Source organism: Pyxicephalus adspersus, chromosome 3 (genome assembly GCF_032062135.1).
Source record: "Pyxicephalus adspersus chromosome 3, UCB_Pads_2.0, whole genome shotgun sequence".
Classification (NCBI taxonomy): domain Eukaryota; kingdom Metazoa; phylum Chordata; class Amphibia; order Anura; family Pyxicephalidae; genus Pyxicephalus; species Pyxicephalus adspersus.
Window position 1 is genome coordinate 135,481,527 of NC_092860.1, and position 23,397 is coordinate 135,504,923.

Below are 23,397 nucleotides of genomic sequence, written 5' to 3' on the forward strand. Positions count from 1 at the left end.
ATTACCTGCTGTTATTTTTAAAAATTATAGTAGGAGTCAGGTTTTAAAACGGTCCCAATTCAATAAAGTATTTTGAAATTTGTTGTTTAGGAAATGGGGCTAAACCAAATTACTAAATTAGAAGGACTAAGCACCATTTTTATGATTGGTTTTCAAGCTGTCATTAAATAGGAACTATATATTTTTTGATGGGTCAAGTGTTACTATTGGACAATGATGTGTAGCGATTTCTGATTTGATAATTTATATGTATGTAAACTGCAGTTGCTTTTAGTACATTGCAAGGCTTTTTAATGCATTCACACCTTAATCAGGCCACACACATTATGATCTGCCTATTATCATCCTTAAAGCTACCCTGTCCCAAAAAAAATGAAATTGACCAGAAAACTGTGTTTGAAAAACAAAAAGAAAAGAATAATTATCTGACCTGCTGTGTGCGCCAACAAACTTGTTCCAGACAAATCATCTACTGAAGTCTAAAGAGAAATTTTCAATTCCAAAAGTGTCAATCTGCCATATTCCCCCACTGTGCTTTATGTCTTTTCCTGACAACTTTAACATCACTACTGTGTTCTGCCACTTAAATGTTACTAAAAGCTATTTATTGCAAGAAATAACCTGGCAAGACATAAACAAAAAATATTGTAAAATGTGCTTAATGCTACAGCATCGTTGATAACTCTGAGGGGCTAGTCATAGTGCTGTTCTATAGTAATGCATGGTAAATTGCACATTTTCCCACAAATTACAGTAACGTGCTACCAGGCAGTGCTGAGTATTTTGGTGCAGTATGTTCAAATGCAGAATATGATAAGTGGCAAAAACATTGTAGAATCAGTGTTTATTGAGTTTGATTTTTTTAGAATTAAGATTCGAGCTGGACCCACTTTGACTTCTAATGTGAATGAGGAATGTTAACCCAGTGGATTATAATTTCCTAGGTCACCTGATTCCATCTCACACACAGTTTACCAACTCACTTATCTTGTTTTCTATGCTTTACTAATTCAGATTTTATGCTCTAAAGAGCAAGTCTCTTTCTTTTTGTTTCCTGTGCAATTATCTACATGCTATGCCCAGTAGTGAACTTCGGGTATCCCCCTTACTTTGTGTACATCTTTTGTTTATATTAAAATGAAGCTAAACTCACCTCTCATTTCAATAACAGTGCCAACATCTTCACCAGGTCTTTTTCTGGGTTTGTTGGCTATTTTGATTGGCCAGGCCAAAATGACTTACCTCTCATGCATGTGTATGTAGTTCGTCCATTTCCAGCACTCATATGCTGGAACCATAAACGCAGGTATGAATATACAGCACTGCGTACATTCAGCAGGAGACTGTAAGCATACATGTAAGTTTGTTTTATCACATAAGGGAGATACAATATTGAGCTGTGTCCTCTCATTTTTTTGCTTTGAAACTTTAGAAGCTTTGATCTTTATTCGTCTTCCACCTCTGTGCACAATTTACAAGGTTAGCTGTTTATCTTACCTGTTGTTCCTACATTTTGTTAATATTCTATGTATTGTCTACTCTACAGCTTATTGCACAGTGCAATGGGAAAATAAGGGTGCCATATAAACCAACACTAATAAGAACTATCATGATTATTATTAGCTAATGCATTATATTACTTAGTACTGTCAGAGTTTTAATAATTTATATCAGAAAGGTATAAATTCCTAATGTTGGCTGGTGCTAGGTCTTAAAAACATTACTTACATTACAACAAGAAGATTTTTAAATGATACATGTGACAAGAAAATATTTGAAATTAAATATAAAATCAGCTTATATTTACCTTCAAGTGCTTTTAAAGCTTTTATTGAGCACGGTGGAAAGTCCTAGGTGGAAAGTCCTAGGTGGAAACACGCGATTGGCTTTCCTATAGTAATTGCAATAGGGGACACTGTATGGAAACTATGACTATATGAACTATTTTTATCGGGATGTTGAGATTCCATATTTAGTTTCTGGATGTCATGGAGACAATTTAATGGGTTTAAAATGACAGATCTGTGCAAATGCAGTGCAACACATTGCAGGAGCATCTTCTAATGAGATTTGGGAAGACTTGTGATGTCACAATGCTTAGCATGGAAACTCGGGGTGTAACGGGTGGCTTTTTTACATGTAACAATGCTGTTTTATAGGGGTAAAGACTAAAAAGACAAAACTAAAAAATACTCACCTATCTCCATTCCATCACAGGGCTTTGCCATCTTCTTCCTTCTTCTCTTCCTTGTTGTGAGCTTAAGCCCTCTTGATTGGCCAGTTTGGCATTATTTCCATGCAGCTATGCAGGAGTTCATTCAGTCAGAGAAATCCAGAATTGCAGGACATCCAGCTTAGTAATTATTAGAGCTACGGTGAGTAATCATGCAGGTAAGAATGCCCATTGCAGAAGGGACATCACTTGTCCCTTTCTGCAATAAAGCTCATCTGCATACCTGGAGCCCCCACATGCTCCAAGACAAGCAAAACCCCAAGATCTCCTTATGAGGAGATTATTCACTTATTCGTTGCTTACTATAATGATATCCTATTTTCTATCTTGATTGCCTCAACACATTTTATCTAAATGGAGCTTATATGTTTCCCTTATGTTTAATAACGTTTTAATGATGTACTATGTAGATGGTTGGAGTACTCTAAAACAGCGGTGGCCAACCGGTGGTCTGTGGACCACTGGTGGTCCCAAGAAATGTTTGGTGGACTACAGCTTTGCCCAGTGCACCCCCCAGTGGGGTCAGGAGAAGGACCCCGCTTGGGGGGGCGCACAAGCCAGAGCTGCAAGCCATGTCTCCTCTCCTGTAAAGATCGCAGGCTCGAGAGACACAACCCGCCCACTCTCCCATTGCAGGCTCAGACCAGAGAGTGGGCAGGTTCTGGCATCATGACGTCACTATGGAAGAAGTTTCTTCCCCTTTGAGTGACACACTTCTCCCCGCACGTGTGCGGTCTGGAGCCTGTAAGTTTAGTGGTCCGTAGGTCTGAAAGTGTTGGCGACCACTGCTCTAAATTATGTTGCAGGGCATTGAATTGCTTTTTAAATTTTTTAAAATTTAGTACAAAAGTAGTCTAAATGGAGGTGGATGAGAAAGTCTGTCCCAGATAAAGACAGTCAGGGGTTCACTTGAACTGTGCCCACCACCTGACTTTGCACGATACTGCTATTCAGGATCCCTGCAAAACAGGGATCTTGTGTTGCACATTGTCCTGCAGTATATAGTGGTATTACACCTCTGCCAGACTTTTTGGCTTCTTCTGACTCTGATGAGTCATGGCAATGAGGATGAGATTTTGGTTTGGTGGGGAATAGGGAGAAATTTGCACTTGGGAGTAACTGAATTTGTCCTGGGAGCATTGACAATATATTGGTATAAATGGTTGTTTGCTACTCCCATGTTATTACAACTGGATATTCTTTTGTCTGCATTTTGTAATATAATTTCAATTGTTGCATATTTTATCAATGGACTGTTTGTTGCCTTCATATAATGACTTATTAAAGTTGTCAATATTACAATTGTCTGCCAATGTTTTGTCAAGACACCCGTTTGTATAGGGCATTTGCTAAAAAAGGATCAGCCCTGCTTGCCAAGTATTCTAGGTCGGCCACAAACTACAGGAAAGCTCTGAAGCCATAGGATGTAGTAAACTATACAAACACCCAGATATTTAACTTCGGCAAAGTCAAAGAAATCACATTCCTTAACCTTATAATGTTCTATTTTGTTATCCTGCTACCACTCCAAAGCATATGTGGTTTATAAGATAGCCCTGTAAATAATTTTGTTTGAAATGTCAAAATTGATGTTATAGATTTTTGCTCTTTGAGTGAAAGTCATGGTTGGCATACTGTATAGGCGTTTTCCTCTGAAGCTTGTAAAGCATTTGTCCTCCTACTATAGATCCCCCAAGGACTGATAACATTAGTCTTTGTCTTATCAAGACATTTTAACCCTGTTTTAGTTACAAGGTCTAGAAATCCCAGGTTTACAGATTGTGAGAGAAATGATGGTGCTTCATAACACTGGAAGTTTGCATTTTAAATGCACGGGACATAAGAGGCCTATCCAAAGTAAAGTGCTATCTCTGTTGCCATCCATATACGTGTCATTTTTCCTTCTAATGCTGTTTAGGTTCAAATTTTGGATTTCCCTTCCTTTTTGTCCTTGTGACAGTGGTCACCAAGACTGTTCTGAGATTTACCTCTCCAATATTTGGGCACACAATGGGCTCATTCTTCAGGTTCCTGCTATGCGTTATATAATAAAAGAATTCCCACAGGTACATTTATTATAAATGTTATCTGGCATGAGTTGCCTATTTACCTCTAGACAGTGTTTAAAATGGGTTAGGTGCTGTAAGTATATTTCTCTTGCTCTAAGTATATTAAAATGGTGTCCAACTTCAGTGGCTGTATACAGCTCTGGTGTGTTTATAAGAGAACCTCCTCTTGCCAGTGACAGCTAAAGGAGAGTGTTATATCCATGAGCTGAATAAATGACCTTCGTGTTTTAATAATTCTTATTCAGTCATTTGTAGAATTCTGCAGTCAAAGAGTTCCTGCATTGTGGCTACAGGTGAAGTCCAATGACATTTTGTTTGACCTTTTTATGATTTTCTGTGTTTAGAAAGCCATCCTGGATCAGGGATGAGCAGCAGAAAAACCAGATATAGTTTCCTAATTTTATGTAGCCACTTCCAACTCCTAAAGAACATAGAAAAAAACAGAATAAAATTATTCAATAAAAAATACCCTCTGCAGCTATCCCTTGGGTACTATTATTATAAAGTTCCAACATTTAGGATGATTGTCGCTGGAAACAATCGTTTGTAATTGTTTGTGCACTGCACACACATCATTTTCAATGATGATTGTAGGGGGGAGGACAAGTGAGTGGCACCCTACTGTGCTTTCCTCCATAGAAATACACATTCCTATAACAATAACAATAGTGAGTAAATGGAACCAAAACATTACCCTTTCAGTTTTAGAAGTGATAGAGATAGTCAATCAACAGTACTGTCATGAAAAAGCCTTTGCATATAGTAATTCAACTTCTAAAAAGTTTTATAATCAATGGCGCATATGGTCTACTATTTCCAATGTGGTTGGATGAAGTCCTATAACCCACCCTATATTTTGTACTGTTTAAAAAAGTAAAAACCTTTAATAAACATTTAAATTGAAAAAAAAAAAATACACATTCATGATTAGACATTTATCATTTTTCCCTGGCAGGACTGTTCATCTTGGGCGACTGTTATCTGACTCGTGTACATAGCTTGGTCATTCTGACCGCTGACTCCCAAAAGTCCTAAAGCAGATCAGACACTAATATCTGATTTTTCTAATTTACAATGAACAGTATTCAGTTACAGAAAATGAGAATAAGTGTTAAAAATTTATATTTTGCAAGATACTAAAATAAAAATAAGTATAGACAAAGATGCTTGTCATTCCTTATAATAGGAAGAAACCTAACATTTCCTCTGTCCATGCCACCATCGCCCTCATCCTGCAGTCAGTAATATAATTGACTGTCCAACAATTTAATTAAATGCCATACTGCACTGTAGTAGTGAAAGGTCAGAAAGAACTTGTCAGTTACTTATTTAGGACAAGGAGAGCAGGGTGAGTTCTGATAAACAAAACAGCTGTATCCAATTATAGCCTTAACCTCAAGACTGGAGAACATGTGTTTCTATTGCCCTTTGTTCCTGCATTTATATGCCCATTATTCCCCAAAACAATGCGTATGGACCAAAGTCAGAGTTCTGGAAGCTCCATAGTATATTTGTCAATTTGCCTTTATACTTACGGAAATTGAATATAAGCGGATGTACTCCACATGGCAAACTTTTGCTGTACTTTCTATGCAAATGACTATAAAGTGATGCTACTGCAAGGTTTCTATTATTAGTAGGGCCACTTTACATGCAGCAGAAGCTTAAACTCTCTCAGTTTTTGTAAATTTTTTGGAGCCCATCTGTGTTTTAGAATTCAGATAAACTTAGAGCCGACTGAAAAATATCTTTTTGTGCTGTATATATTGCCAACAATATGTGGAAATCCTTCCAATTTGGAAGGTACTGTTAATGTTACAACATGCAAAGACATTTTAGAAAATTGTGTGCTTCCTACCCTGTGGAAGCACTTTCGGAAAGATTATTTTTAGATTAGACATGACTTAGCCCTTTGCATACAGTCAGGTCCATAAAGACACAGTTTGCCAAGTTTAGTGTGGAAGTACAACTGGTCTGCCCAAAACCCTGACCTCAACCTTACTAAACAACCTTAGGCGTATTAGACCCCATCATCTGTTCCTGATCTTATACATGCCCTTTTGGCTAAAGGGGTACAAATTACCACATACACAATACACCATCTTTTGGAAATCCTTCCCAGAAATAAAAATGTCCAAGAAGCTCAGGTGTTCAAAAACTTGGTTCCATATATTGTACTTGTCTGTACCAGAAGCTGTTATCTGTTTACAGTGCTTTTCGTTTTGTATTGTTCTAAAACCTTATTCATATTTTTTTTCTATTTAAGGTGGGATTCCGTTTGTCCTTGTTGGCGAGTTTTTTCAGCAATCACAACGTCCTGCAGCTTTTATGATCGCTGGCACAGTCAACTGGCTGTGCAATTTTGCTGTTGGACTTCTTTTTCCTTTAATTCGGGTAAATAATATACATCGGTTATTACTGAGTGAGAAAGACACAAATGCATGGCTGAATGTTTGCATTGGCATACCATTTTATGTAATAGTCACTTTATAATTTTTGTACATGTAGACAAATTCATGACTCTGTGATACCTTAGTTCCACACATCACAACTGAAAATCTTTCTGTTTGGTAGGTGTCAATAGAGGGGCTTTTCTGGCATGCAAATATAGTTTACTGTTTTTGAGGAATGATTTGACTACAATAGTAACAATAAAATAACAGTATTAAAATAAATGTTTTGGCAAACTTGCCACTATACAAAGAAATCCTACTTCACTGTAAACTTCAGCGGCAAACTGCTGATTAAATGTCCAATAAGTATTCACAGTCCTCGTAGTTCCCAACACATTTCACCATTACAGGCTTCTTCAGGGGTAGTTGTGATATGTGCTACAGAATATCTGGATGGTCATATATAAAGGTTGACATTCAAAAATCCAGCCATTGATAATCCAGTTCCTGTTGGATCTTGCTTGCACATGCTTTTCTGCTCATTCCTTCCTATTTATTTGCTGCTATATAGCCCTATTATGGATTCAGCATCAATTTAAAGGACTCTACAGGTAGTCATTTTCTGTTAAATATATATAACATATATAACCGTAAAATATTCAGAATTTTCAAAAATCCGGCACTCCTCTTGTCCGGAGGTTGCCGGATTTTTGAATGTGAACCTGTAGTTTGTTCAATATCGTATGATGGTTATAGACTTTCTGGTGCAAGTTGTATGGAAGGTAGAGTATAATAGTTTCCATATTAAGAAGAAATGTTGATAGTATCGACACAGGACAGCAACACTACAGGCCTTTTACAGTGAAATGTGTGGCTAACTAAGAAAAATGTGATCACTTAGTGGAGATTTAATAATGTAAATGGGTAATGGGTCCACCAGACAAGGTACAGAGGGAGTAGGCACAAGAGTCGAGGTCACAGGCAAAAGGTCGGTCCAGGCTGCAACCAAACGATAGATCAGGAACAGTAAATAACTCGAAACTTACCCCAGCACAGATTGGCCCAGCTAAACACTACAACAGGCACCTAGCAGTGAGAGCAGAGCGGCTATACAGCCCCAGCAGTCAATGGCAGCGCAGAACTGAAATCAGGAACTACTCGGCTCATTAATCTCGGCATAACCCCCTTCAGCTGCACAGTCTCAGAGCAAGGAATGCACAGGGACCATTCAGATCCAAAGGGAAGCCGGGGATGCCACAGGCTGCAGAGCAGAAGACTGACCAGTATTTGCCTGATCTTTCCTACTGCTGCAAGAATAGGCAGGGTGCCTTGTCCTGCCGTTCTCTTCTCATTTCACAGTATGTTTGGGTATTAATGTCAGGGTCACTTCAACAATACCGACATTAGTTTAGCACCATTAGGTTCAATACATATTTCCTTTTACAACACTGCCTTCTGGCCAAAATGATTTAGAATTCCTAACTAATGAAAATACTAAATGACTATGAATAAATCATCAGATATATTTATTCACAAATGGTATGTTTTTGTCCTGTTCCGAGTCAAACTTCCTGCTAGGTCAATAGTAGCTAGAAAGTATTTAACACTGTTGTGAAAGCTGTCTGCTGATAAACATCCTTAGTAGAGAAATCTACCCCTCTGCATACATTAATTATCAACAAAATAGATACACTGACCTCAACCTTTTGACTGTACGGGTGTTCGGATATCTCAAGAAAAAAAACTGGAAATAATTTTGAATGCAGTATACTAGAATAATTGCAATATATTTTGTAGTCCTGTTTTTAAAAAAAGGATTTCATATATATACTGTATATATCCAAATGATTTGTATGTTTGCATCTGACATACAAGTCTAAGGACTGGGCTATGCTGCAGATAGAACTTTAACTTCGTATAAACTTTACGTTGGACTTATTTTTCTTTGCTGCAGTAAGTATATCTGCGTAGTGGAACATCCCAAACAGAGTGCCAGTTACATTTCTTTAATACAGGTAAAGTGGAAAGGTTATTCTAGGAAAAATGAACATTCTTCCAAGGATTTTAAGTTTCATATTTTGGACACAGGGAAGAACTATTTCAAAGGTAGTATAAAAAAGTCCATCTATGCCATACTGGAATAACCACACTTCAACAAGGATGGGGGGGGCCTTAAAAATCATCTATCACCCACACATAAATCCCTTTTCATATCTCTACCCTCACAATTTGACAACAAAACCTTCAGCCATGTAAAATCTAAATCAAGGGTTTAAGACCTTTGCAGACATCTTGACAATTAGATAAAGGATTATGTTTCAAAAACAGGGTGCTTCTATGACCCAACACCTGCCATCCTTTTTATAGATAATCAATATCCCCTTGACACATTCCATAGCGATTGGATTAAGATCACAGTGGTATCTGTGAGGATAAAAAAGCTGAGGTTTGTAACTGACACTCATGTGACCAGCAGAAGTGGAGTGGATAAGCTGCAAAACATCTTTCTACTAGCTACACTGTGGTCCTCCAATTATGCATGCATGAGGCACACTGCACTAAAAAAATCCTTATGGTGCACATGTGGACAATAATTCATTCACATATCCTTACTAATCAGTACAAAAGCTTTGCAATGAGTCCTCACTCACCCTCTAGATACTTTTAATGGGTTTTTTTTATTGTAAACTATCACAACAATGACTAACACCTGGTTTTAGATGGTTTCTAAAAGCTTAGAAACATTCTGTAGAGTGCTTACATCAAACTAATGACAGGTTGCCAAGCTCTGCTCTCATATAAAAACTATAAGAAGTAATTTTCCACAATGCATACTAATACAGAGATGAGAACTGTAAGTGATGCATGTTCAGTATATATAAATACTTTCATGTGTATGATCCAAGAGCAGGTTCACTTTAAGCCTTGCTAACACTTATTCTCATTTACAAAAATCTGCTAACTACTGGTATAGAGGGAGAAATGTACCATGCAGTTGCTCATTTTTCCTTTTAAAAATGGCAGCTTTGGGGCCCCTAATCCTAAAGTAGCTTCAATACTCATACGGCTGTCATACGGCTGCAGGCTCCTTCTCAGTTCCCTTTGATCGGGTAGTAATTAGCAGTGGTAGCCCTCATATTTCTCTATATTTCCATTTTATTCATTTTTTTGTTCAAAACTGCTTAGTTCACAGGTTATGTTGTGAGATATCCACAGCTTTTATCATATTGACGTTGTGGTGGGGCAGCTTTTATGCCGGTGATATGCTAATATTGTCTGTAGGGGAGGATCTGTTTAGCTGAACTCTAATCTTCAGGTCTTTTCATTATGTGATCATCACTGGAGGGCAAGAATGTAAAGAGTAATATATAGGGGGCTTTCATAGCTGACCTCCTTCCAAGAATACTGGAAGTCTGACTAATTCTGTATTTCCTAACTCATTTACCCAGAATAGGCATGCAGATTAGAAAGTAAAAAGTTAACTCATAAGTCAAACTAGCATTTTAAAAGAAGAGGCCAGCAACAGCAGTCTCCGTATTGTCCCCATCTAGCACTTTGGAGAGTATTGGGCTTACATTTTTAAAGCTTTCCAAGACTAGAGAGGATACACTTTCATTACAGAAGCTGGGTGATCCAGCAAACCTGGAAAGAATCTGGTTCAGGAAAACATTTGCTAACAAACAGCAAATGACTTTTAGGAAATGAATTCCAGGTTTGCTTGATCACCCAGCTTCACTAATAAAAGTGTATCCTCTCCAGCCTTGGAGACCTTTATTTAATCAGGGTCACTGTGTCTAGAACAACATCTCCTTTGGAGTCGCACTCCATCATAAAAACTAATTCCACCAGCATATTAGTGTATATCATGTGTTGTCAGGCACATTTATTTTACACTATGGTAGCAGGATGAATCTTGCCTTTTATTTCTTAATTTAAGGGAAAAGCCACAGGCAGCTATAATTTTCTTGAGCTATAAATGTCTGTGTGACCTCTTTCCTGATGATAGGAGTTTTTTCTGAAGACCCCGAAGCCGCCAATTACATCCCGGAGACCAATTTCTATAAATTAATTATAAAAACTTTCTACATTTTGCTTAACAAAAAGCTCAGCTTTACATTTCCACATTAACCGCTGCCAGTGCAGAAGAGGGAGATGACCTGTTTAAAGTAAGTGTACATGAGTGTGCTTTTTGTAAATGCTGTGTTTGCCATTCAAATACATTTAATTCTGAATAACTATTAAGGCAAATGTGTGCATCCTTATAGCAAACACGGCAATAGACAAGGAAAAACTGGCTTCTACCTTCAGTTTAAATGCATCTTAATGGAACATGCTGCGTCTAAAGAAATGCAGCACAAAGCAAGGCAAGTTAAAAGCAACCTCTGAACTCACATGTACTCTACTCAATAGAGAAGCAGCACAAGGACCAGTAAAGTTACCTAAACTCAGAAATTTCACTTTACATAAAAGGGTAGACAACCCTTTTATGTAAGGTAAAAATTCTGTTTGTTTTTTTAAGTGCAACACCTTTCTTTTAATAATATAATGGGTGCAGCAATGCCCCCTAATTCTCATTTGCCTAGGCACTTGAAAATGAATGGGAGCGCAAGGCCTCCCGAGATACCTACGTCACGCATCCCAGGAGACTCTTGGGTGCTTCTTTAATGTCTCCCCAGACATCTCGAGCATGCGCAAAAGGAGCCTTTATGTGAAAAGAGAAAAATTTCTCGATCTCACGCATTCGCAGTGAGATTGTCAAGTTTTTTTTCCAACCTACGTCACCCAATCTTTCACCTGGGTGGAGTGACATAGGAAGAAGAACCCGGAAGAAGATGGTGGCGCCCTGTGCGCCGGCTCGGGGTGGATACCGGGAGGTCGCGGGACCGGATAGAGGACAACTTTCAGACCCATTGACTGCGCTGCGGGATTGAAGGTAAGTGCATTGTTTTTTTTTTTTTTGTTTTCAGTGTTTTTCAGTTTACTTTCTCTTTAACTGCGGGAAAGACTATATTGTATAGCAAGTATGTAGAAATTATTGGACTGAGCGGACAGCATTACAATTTGGTCAGTAGAGCAGCTCCTTTGGGCCTAATACACCTAAGCAGATATGATGCCAATTTTGTGCTCAACCAGCCTAATTGGCTAATCGGATATCAAAATCATAACACATATATACAATATTTTACCTATCCAATCATAGAGTAAGTATGTTGTGAACCAAAAGACACATGACAACTTCTGATTAGATTTGCTTGACCATTTATAGACACAGTGAACCTGATTTATTAAAGCTCACCAAAACCATAGAAGATTGACTTTCATGGAAGTCATGAAACCTGGATGATCCAGCAAACCTGTACTGGATTTCTTAAACATCATTTACTATTAGTTAGCAAATGTTTTCAATTCTGGATCTGATCTATTCCAAGTTTTCTGGATCACCCATGTTTTTCCATGATAGTATATCTTCTGCAGGGTTGGAGAGCTTTGAAAAATCAGGCCTGATGTGACTTTTTTGTATTTAGCAACATGACCAATCTGTTAACATCTAATTGAAAAACTCAGAACTGTTGCCTACAAATGAATGTTCTTCAGAGCAGATCTTAGAAAAACACATCATAAATGGGATCGGAAGTAAAAATCATGTTTTAGGCCTTTTATGTATTTTTCCGATGCATTTAGCCATTTTTCTAAAGTTCAGCTATAAAATGACTATCATGACATTTATACAACACCTTTTTAATTAGAGTTTTTCATATCAAATTTAATGACCCAAATTGTGTGTTGAAAACCTAGATGGATTTTATGTATGATTAACACCCCAGAATGTAGACAAACATTATTAGTTCCACCTACACAGCACACTGGGCAGCTGCTATATGCGGTTTAAATGTGACAAACATTTCAAAATATATTCTTTCAAATGGGATTTATGTTGTAACTATCACCATTCATTATTTCCTCTTAAAAATAAGTTTTATTTGTGTTTGAGAATTTCTATACTTACCATAATACATAATATGTTATGGTTTTATTGCTATTGGTTTTATAATATGCACCTTCGCAGGAAGGGCGTTGGTCAGCATTTGTTATAATTATAGGATTTGAGTATATTATCGGCTGTTCCTTTGTTAACTTTACTTTAAGCATCAGTGTTGACGGTCCCTGACACACATTTCTATTAAAAAATACCCAGTCTGTATAGTTCTATGTCTGAGTGTGGGTAAAAACTACACTTATTTAAAAGGCTGCGGGGTATGCAAAGTTACCAAAGTTTTTCTTTATTATTTGTCATGGGATTTCTCATCATGCACTAATGGTGCATATGTACATTAAATTATGACAAGTCAGAACTCTGAACAGCATGTATTCATCAATTAGATGGCTATAAGTAAAGACATTTTATACTTTATGTACCAAAAAGTTTTCCATAGAAACAGCTAATTGGCTGCCTTGATGTGCATTCTATTGAAATAATCATGTCATGCTTTTCCAGCTATTTCTATGAGATCCAAATTATGATGCAGCAGTATGAGCCTGACACAATTCTTCACACTATACAAATCTAAAAAACACACACGTATATATACACTCTAAAGGGTCCTATAAGGGAACGACCTCCTATGTAATATCTACAAATATTTGTGTTAGCTTTGACATTCTTCAGTTCCTTTAAAAGCTGTAGGATTCAAGGTAAAGGCTGTATATAAAACCACAACTTCTTTAAAGATAGCCTCCTACTGTTTCCATTTAACTGTCAAACAAGGTTTTTTAAGTGAGGCTTAAAGTGTATATCTAGAAAGAATAAATCAGTGCATCTCTGCAATATTTGTGCATTTCCCCAAGTTTTGTCTCGTTAAAAAGACAGCAAGTACAGAAAAATTCCTAGTAATCCTGACAAAAATCCATTATGTTCTTATTTTTACGTTGATAACTCTCAATTTATTTGGTACTTTTTTTATTTAAAAGCTCTGCAAAATTTATAGCAAGCGGCTTCTGCTGTCATCTTCTACCCTACCATTATCAGTGGGCAGCTTTGCAGGGAACCATGGTCACTATTACATATATGATTTTCTTAGCTTGCATATAGCTCTGGAAAGACTTCATGCAATGGTGGACATTGATAATAGTACAGAAGCTGAAAGCAGGAGCCGCTCGCTGATAGCATGAATCATTTAATGTTTTTTTTTCCATTCTGGGCCCTGACAGTCTTTATCTAGCGCTGTCAGGTTCACAGGCTCAAACCCCTTTGATTCATTCATTCATGTCATCAGCTAGTAGCTCAAGCACTTCAACTGAAACAAGATGCAGTGGGGGACCTGGAAGATGGTAAGATCCTACACTGCCTGAAATGTCAAATTCTCATTTTTGTTGAGCTTATCAATAAAATAAAAAGGCATCAAATAAACAACAACCCAACTTGCATGTATGGTGCTTCATTTTTAATAAATGCCTTGAAATATTAGGTTTGAACTGGTGGTATATCTGGAGTTTGGAGTCTGTGGTATATCTGCAACAAGTAGGCTGAGGTTCTTTTTACCTATATCCTTTTAAGTTGTTCTTTCAGTAGGGCCACAACCTCCAGTCTTCATTGCTTAGTTCTTATGAATCATGGGGTGCAGTGGTTCCCCAGCCCTTCCACAAACCTAGCATCAGTCCTGGAACTCATATAGGCTTGGACTGGCCCATTTGTAGAATGGAGCTATTCATATGAAAGGGTACATGATGTCACCCTATATACCTTTTATAGGGTGTACAATGTCACCTTATACAAATATATAAAAAGGTCCATATGGAGAACTTGCTTCCTAATTATTCATTTTAAGATAATTACAAAAAACAAGAGGACACTCCTTGCATCTGCAGGAAAAGAAATTCAATCCCCGGATAAGCAAGAGATTCTTCTCAGTAAGGTCTGTGAAAATGTGGAATCGGCTTGCTTAGGAAGTAGTTTCAGCCAGTTCTATAGATTGCTTTAAGAAAAAGCTAAATGATTTTTAGAAGCACAGAATATGACTGGGAATTAACTCTTTAAAGTAACAAAACAGAGACTGTTTATCCAGGGAACATTAGATTGCCTCACCGGATCAGGAAGAAGTTGTTTCCTCTGTTGTGGCAAATTGTACCAGGTTTTTTTGCCTTCCTCTGGATCCTCTAAGTCCATAGCGTTTTTATCTGGGATATGTTTATTTTGCTAGAGGTTTAACTTGATGGACGGATGTCTTTTTTCAATCTAACTATGTAACCTTCATTGTACCATTGCCACTTTCTCTGTAATGTCATTTGTCCTTGGACAGGGCATATATGCAGCGTTCAAATATTCCAAACACATTTTTTATTTCACCTGATAGTCTAAATCAGTTTAAATCCAGCAGAAACTAATTTTGCAAAAGCATCCTTTTATTTATATTTTCTAATATTTAATATTTTCTAAACATACAAGTTCCTTTGAGCAAAAGAGATTAATTTATGTTGCCTGATTTTCAGAAAAAGAAAGTTTTATCTGGTTTAGGGAACACCATTCACTAGTAGTCTATTTTGAGATGAAGCACTCTTGATTCAGATTTGCAGATTTGTTCTGACCTTGAAACATATATACCATGCATTTGTAATCAGGCTAGATTGTGAAATGTGAAAAACATTTGAATAAAAAGTTTTATCTGCAAAGAAACTCTTAAGATATGCTGCTAGTAACAAAAGAACCTTCAGTTATAATGGAACACAAGGCTTTTCTGCTAGGCAATATTTTAGCACTTTCCAAGTCCTTATGCTCACCTTCTCCTTTCTTCCATAGTGATAGGGCCAATTGATGTGTTTGGGAATGAAATGTAGCAGCAGATTATTATTATTATTATTATTATTATTATTATTATTATTATTATTATTAATAATGATGATGTGGACTCATTTGAAGCATCAGACTTTGGTGTAAAAAAGGAGGTCTGATCTAAAGGGTAGATCGAAGTCAATGGGACAGGTGGGGGTGCACATGTGAAGAAGAACTCTTTTATGTGAAAGGCAAAATGTTAATGTGACAGCAAGATCCTGATGTGAAAAGCTTGTCCTAAATAGTGGGGTTAAACATTGTTAAAAATTAGCACAGAAGGCTTTAGTTCTGTGGTTAGAAGACCATCAGCAGCAGTGCAAGGTCACCATGGAAGAAGGCCAGGTACAAATTCCACATCAGGGCCCATAGGTCTGTAGCTATGCCATTGTAATCAAATTCTAGTGGTATCTGTTGTAGTTTTAGCTGCTCATCTTCCACTTCCCATAGAATCAAACAGGTTACTTGCCAGTAGTCAAATAAACTGTTTGTCTATCAGTTGTTCCTGGAACTGGTACCCAAAACATTCCACAACCAACATTTCAAATGAAAAATAATAAAACTATGTACATGTTTTCAAAGTACCTGGAAAAGTTGGAGTGCCACTGAACTAATTTAACTTAACTCCAGGCCTTTGGAAGCTGCAGATATTGTATTTCCAACACATCTTTTATTCTTGTACCTTAAAAGATATTGTTTATAGATTAACCCATCATTGTTTAAGTCCATTGTCTCCAGAATGTGTTATTATTTTCTATAGGACTTTTTAATGGTAACTATATGAACAGAGTTACCAGCTTACTTTCTGCAGGAAAAAGAAATGTAGGAAGTACATTGGGAAATGAATGTAGGAAGCACAAAAGCAATTGTGTTTGTTCTTTCCTTAGCCCCTCCATCGTCCAGATAGCAGTATATTGTGTTGGCTTCCCTATTTAAGTATGACTGTTGGTCTCATGATTAGCACATTCCATCACATTGATGATCTTCTATAATCCTTGTAGAACAGAACTGGAAATGGACCTTTGGTGGTATGTGCCAAGTGGTTTCTAACCATTTTCCTACACTCTTCTGTAAAAAGTCCTGAAGACAAAGAAGCAAAATACAAGCAAGAAACAATAAATGGAAAAGTATAGAATACCTAATAGCACAATTCAACAATTTATTGAGGCTTCAGGGGTAACTTATGTAGCAAACTGGCATGTTATTGAGAGAACTTTCAAATAGACTTCTGTAATGTTGACATTTAAGAGGTTCAAAAGAGCGTTGAGAACCTTAAACCAACTACCATGGTGTTATAAAATATTGAGATAGTTGTTGATTGTCCAAGAACATACAGCATAGACAGGGAACAAAGGAAATAATCAGTCCACAACATTCTGCCTAAATCAACAGGAATTTTTTATACAAATTGAAAAGAATATTTAAAGCAGAAGTAAACTAAAAAAACTCACCTTTACTTTCCGCCATCCCCTCTAGAGGTTTCCTGGATTGGGTCTTGCGTTGTCCTTGAATCCTCCTTCGTTTTGGCGCACCAGGCACCTCCATCTTCCTTGCCCTTCTTCTGCCTTCTGCCTGATGTAGATGGGGAAAAAAAGAGTTCCGATCTCACTGCACATGCATTCTTTTCCCCCATTGAACAAAAAGCTCCTTCTATGCATGCCCGAGATCGAAGAAGGAACAGAAGCCTCCTGGGATACATGATGTATATATCCCAGGAGGCTCTGCGCTCTCATTCTGTCTTAATTGCCACATCAGAAATGACCCCCCCCCTGAAAAAAAACAGGTAATTTTAACCTTATATAAAAGGGTTGCCTACCCTTTAATGTAGGGTCAAAATTTTAGTTTAGGTCTTCTTTAGGGCTTGTTTACATAGGAGGTTGCAGGACAGTTCCAAAATGGGTGCAACCTATTCGTGTGAACAAACTCTAATAGACCACAAGGGAGCAAAAGCAAAAGGTAATTGTGCGTTAGAAACCCACAGTAAAACAATGCAAACAAAATTGCCTTTTCTGACTAAATCATTACAGTATTTAATGTGATTGACTACTTTGTGTTTCTGCACACATTTTTAGTCCATAGTATGAAAAAACTTTATACGGTATATATTTGTTCTGTGATAATAAAAAGGGCTTCCACTAAAAACAATCCATTGTTTATAAACCAAATACTTGTAGGATTTGTCATTGTTCACAGAGAACACTTTGAGCCGTTGGCAATAAGCATTTATGTCCTTCCATAACCTCCTAGTGCCACTTGTGACCCTGTATGCAAGAGCAGTTTATTTGATATTTATGTATTTCATAGAATTGTTTTAAAGATTCCTCCAGGCGCTGTCATGTTAATTATTGTCTCAAGACACTGTGCTAATAACCTCTGTGATTATTTAATCCATTGTTTGCCATTCTCTTTGCCAAATTCATTTTATAATAGTAAAATTGTTAGCGGACAGGTGACGGGGACAAATTGTTTTTCAATTTAATACTATTATTGTATAATATTTTGTTTAAAATTTTTGGAATAGAAGGAGAGAGGGTGACATTGGTGGCAAAAACATGGGGTTAGTCTTAATGTAATATATATATATATATATTCTCTTTGGTATCATTATTTTTATTTTTTTATTGAGGCTCCCTCCTTTGGAAAATGTGGCTCCATCAATTGAAGATTTTTTTCTTTTATCACTTTCTTGTGAGGGTGTGTGTAATGAAGGCTTTAAAGGCCAGACAGGTTATTTATTGCAGAAGGGACAGGTAATTTCCCTTCTACAATAATACATACTTACCTGCCTGGGAACCTGAAGAAAAACAAGGTGAATATGGCAGCAACTGCAAGGGAGCGAGGACAGGAGAGTGTATCTGAAAAATTATGTAAGTAATGAGGATTTTGAGAGACAGAACAAGATGAGTTGGCAAGTTTGAAAAGATGGGTTTTGCATGCTTTTTTTAAAGGAACAAAAAGAAGGAAGCCAATTGGATGAGGAAGACCATTCCAGAGAGTGGAGACAGCTCTAGAAAAGTCTTGGAGCCATGCGTGTGATGTGGTTATGATTGGGGAAGTCATTAGTAGGTCATTGGAGGTTTTGTGTTATGTATGTTATCCACTTGAAACAGGCATTTTAAAAAATACACTGCCTTTGGTCTATTGGATTCAGTAGAATTCAGTAAGAAGCACATTGGACATTAAAGTGATTAATCCTCAAGAAGAGAGAGGTGCAGGGGTAGTTTGTTTACTGCTTTAAATATTAAAGATTGCATATTTAAAGGGTCTACTCATGCTTCTGTTTTTACTTGAATTTTGCACGTGTTGTATGTGTGTGCACAATATAGCACAGCCAGAAAACATGATCTAGAATTTTTCACCTTATCTACTGTCTCTTGTATTTTGTGTCCCCACAGGACGGCTTGAACAATTACTGTTTCCTGGTGTTTGCTGCGATCTGTTTGGCCGGTGCCTTCTACTTGTATTTCATTTTGCCTGAAACGAAAAACAAAACATTTAATGAAATTGACCAAGCTTTTTCCAAAATAAATAAAACTTCCTCAGCAGTGAAAGAATCAGAAGAATACTCAGGGTCAAAGAAGTCGAAACATGATGCACAAACTGAAAACAGTAAAGCTCACACAGATAATGCTGATCATAACAGTATAGAGATGGATCATATATGCAAGGTGTAAAGTATATTTGTGACATGAAGGCTGTCTATCCTGGATTACAACTCCCATCACCGGCTGCCCACTCATTAGTAACAGTGTTGTGGCAGCTCTTGACTGTCGTTTTCTCATATTTCCTACAAAGTCATTATGAATTATATATCATAATTTCTTGTAGCCTGTGCCAAAACTTTCTTAAAATGCCCCTATACCTTACCCTTGCAGGGTAAAGTTACAGCGTCAGTTAAAGTCCAACTCATTTTGAACTAGAACAATACAAATTCCAAAGCCAAGCAAGGTTTATTGGTAAATACAAACAGTAAATATAGGCAGAAAACATTTGCCAAATAAGAGCAAATTATTTTTAAGACATTCATTCCAGGTTTGCTGGATCATTTAGGTTCTCCAATGATCCAAGTCTATCTTCTCCAGTCTTGGAGAGCTTTAATAAATCAGGCCCAATGACTTTTGAATTAGAAAAGTTCAGTTCTAAAGGTAATATATATAATTCACATTAACATGACTGCTTCCCCTGAGCAGAAAATACTTATCTTAACTGCACTCCCATTCACTCCATTCTATTACAAGCTTCACTCCGTTGAAATACAAATGTTAACAGGACCAAAGTTCTTCTTTAATAGCAGTAACTATGTCTTACCCAGCCCAGAATATGTTTATTATGGCGAGGGGCAGGTAGTTTATGCTTAGTCATTAAGGAACCTGCATCTCCTTGTTATTCAGAAGCACAAATTCCTACACAGTAGGTAGTGAAATATGTTTAGAGCTTCTTTATTTTGCTGTCGCACTCAGAAATGAGTCATGTGCAGCCATGAATATTTGTTGCTTTGTGGTTTATAATGCATTTACGTGCAGATTTTATGTACTTACTACACACTTAACCTGGTTATTCAATAAATTATATACGGGAATAAAAGCAGTTGAAAATCAAGAAAACATAATGCATTAAAAAAAAAAACATAGAAATTCAGGGGATCAATAAACACAAATTCAAATTTAGCATTCCAGATCTTTAGGAAACACTTTACAAGCATAACCAGAAAATCACTATTTACATAAAAACGTTATAGGGCCCCTTTACCCGAAACTTAAATTTTAGTTTTTAGTGGATGCAGTTTCTACCAGTTTATGTTTCTCTGGGTCTCTGCACTCATAAAGTCAGGTAAACAACCTGCAATCAAAATTGGGGGCTTCCCTAGCTGCTTGTTGGATTTTAAATTTATTTATTAATATTGTAGATAACACAACAAGATAATGGAGTCTCCCAAGTGTGAAGAAACCAACCAAAGATATGTAAGGTTATTAGGAGCCAGCAGGTTTCTGAATTTGAAATATATTTGAAATATATATATATATATATATATATATATATATATATATATATATATATATATATATATATATAAAAGAAACTTTATTAACTTGGAGTTGGCATGTTGCCAGAATAAAGCAGGTTAGGGGGTGACAAGACAAAACAACAACCCAGCCAAGTCAAGTCCATAGACAGTAATATATGATACTGGAGTCCATTTAATCCTATACATAGCACAGTGAAAGCATCATTTTTTCTCAAAATTAGTCAATGCCAATACCTAATACATCTCAGTCTAAATTCGCCTTTCATTACTGTAAAGCTCTTAAGAGTTCCCAACATTTCCTGCCTCATTAAATAAAATCACCACCTCTATCTATCTTAACTTCTTGCCCTCAGAAATCATCTATAATATTGTGTATTTGCAATTGCACTACTTAAGGGAAACAATAGCTATAAATGGTCCTTCTACCCAATGCTAATAATAACTAGAAGATAGAAAAAGACCAAAGAGCAATGTGTAGAGATTCGAAAGTCAAAAAGTGTTCAGTGGACCACAATTTGATAAACAATGGTGAAGATTCATTGATGAATAATAACTAACTGTTGTTTATGGGATGCTGTACTGTGAATATTGCCATTTGCCTTATTTAATAAATATCCATGACTTCTCTTTTTTATCATCATTGTTTGGTTTGAATGACAAAAGATGTTTTTACCACCGTGCCTATTCCAATTATCTAACATATCTATAATTTTCATAAACTATTTTTTTACTTGCCCTTTTGGCAGGTGGATTTCATATCATCGATTCTTAGAATCTTTGTGGACCCGCTGCTCATTTACACAGCTTTGCATTTTGCAGAGTTTTTAATCCAGGAAGCAAAGTTCTAATTCAGTGCAGAGTAACCAATTCATTTATTGAGGGATTATACATGAGGGATTCTGTGACTGGGCTTAGAATCCAACACTTGAAAAGTCAGTAGTACACAATGCTGCATCCCAAATGCAAAGCAGCACACTTTTTAACGTGTTTTCAAGCACATCTGGTAAGAATGAACATAAGGGTAACTATCTCAGGGCTAAAAACATTTTAACAGCGACATACAAAGAGTATACACATATACTATTTACCATTCCACTAGTAAAATGCATTACATAGTACTACTTTTCCAACCTTTATCACAGTCAAACACTATTAAAATAATAATATAATAATAATAATAATATAAACTTTCTGTTTAACCACCTGGGCTTTTCACTGATGTCTGGATTTCCGTACCAAAAGCGGTACACTGTTTTTCATGAAATTTTTTTTTTTAAATTGTAGACCTGTAACTCACAGAAATATGTCCGAACAAGGGTCTAGTAGATATCCTGAATATAATAAAGTTTGAAACACACAATCATGTAAAAAAAAAAAAAAAAAAAAAAAGGTTAAAAAAAAAAATAAATAAAAAAACACAAATATCAGCTTAAACAAGAACGCATAAATAAAAAAAAAATACTGAAAATGCGATAATTCAGTATACTGTATAGTAATATATTTTTTATAAAACACCTCCCTAGTGTGGTAAATTTTAAAACAGAGTCCAACGTCAAATACCTATAGACAAAACCACATAAATATATTTTGTATTGTTTTGTATTCGATTGGATACAGGACTTTGTATTGAATCCAATACAAAATATTTGAATTTCCCGCTACGACCCCCGTCGACGGGCGTATGCACTGACATCATCAGGAATCGTCCAGGGACGCGTACACGAACGCCGGGTGTTCTAATTCTTTCCGTACTTCCATGCAAAAAAGCGTTACATTTTTTGCAAGGAAATTTATTGTAGATTGTAGGCTATAATTCTTAGGCATGACTCACCCAAATATGTCCAAAATTTAATAAATTTAATAATAAACTTTAAAAAAGTAGAAGTAGAAGAACCAGTATGATTTGTTGACTGTTGAAAGATTATGATCAAATGTATAAAGTGGCTATCAATCTGATTGCCAATATATAGCTCACCTGTAAGTGTGCAAGGCCACAGTGAAGATCAATGGCATTTGTCACAAAAACCCTGAACACTACTTTGTAAGCTCCACTTTTAAAAACTAGTGATCAATGCAAGTCAGCAATTTATTATACATTGATTGCTGTATTGAATATTAGACAGCATACTTATAGACTCATATCACCATTTATTTACATTGTTTGCTATGAAATTACATTTTTAAGATATTTTATGTCTCTCGGATGACATCCCATTAGTAGTGTTGGTTGAATATCTCACTATTCGATTTGACAGCTTTTTGATCGAATAGTGAGATATTGTTCGGGTGATCAAATGCCGAATTCGAACACCATTGAAGTCAATGGTGGGAGAGTTTGGGTTATTTTTAAGAACTAATGAGGGCTGCAAGAGCAATCTGTTTGCTCTTTCAGCCCATTACTAGTTGTATGTGTTCTTGGATAGAGTTTCTCCATCCAAGAACTCAGGGAGTCCTGTGTTCTTGGATAGAGAAACTCTATCAAGGAACACATACTACAGGACTGCAACAGCGATCCTGATTGCTGTTGTTGCTCTGTACTAGTAGTATGTGTTCTTGGATAGAGTTTCTCTTTCCAAGAACACAGGGCACTAGATGTGAAGAATGGGGAAATTTGTCCCCATTCAACCTCTAGTGTCTGGGGATCGCCTGCATTCACAGCTGTGGCCACGGTCATGTGACCCCGAGGATCGCACACTCTTCTCAATGATTGCAGCCATGGCTGAAATCATTGAGAAGATGTCCCACTCTAGAAGTATCTCTTACTCTGTCTGTAACACATTTTCCAGCACAGTCATATGATACATTTGTTACATTTTTCTGGATAAAAGAAAAATATAACAAATGTATTATAA

The 23,397-nt window shown here is 36.6% G+C and overlaps 1 protein-coding gene across 1 annotated transcript in view; it reads left to right on the forward strand.

The window, feature by feature from the left end:
- SLC2A9 (solute carrier family 2 member 9) overlaps positions 1-21,185 on the forward strand; it is a 163,392-nt gene extending 142,207 nt beyond the window's left edge. The window contains 2 exon segments of the mRNA XM_072406441.1: positions 6,569-6,696; positions 18,915-21,185. Coding sequence (XP_072262542.1) covers positions 6,569-6,696; positions 18,915-19,193 — 407 coding nt within the window. The 3' untranslated portion in view covers positions 19,194-21,185.
- Positions 21,186-23,397: the final 2,212 nt, after the last annotated feature.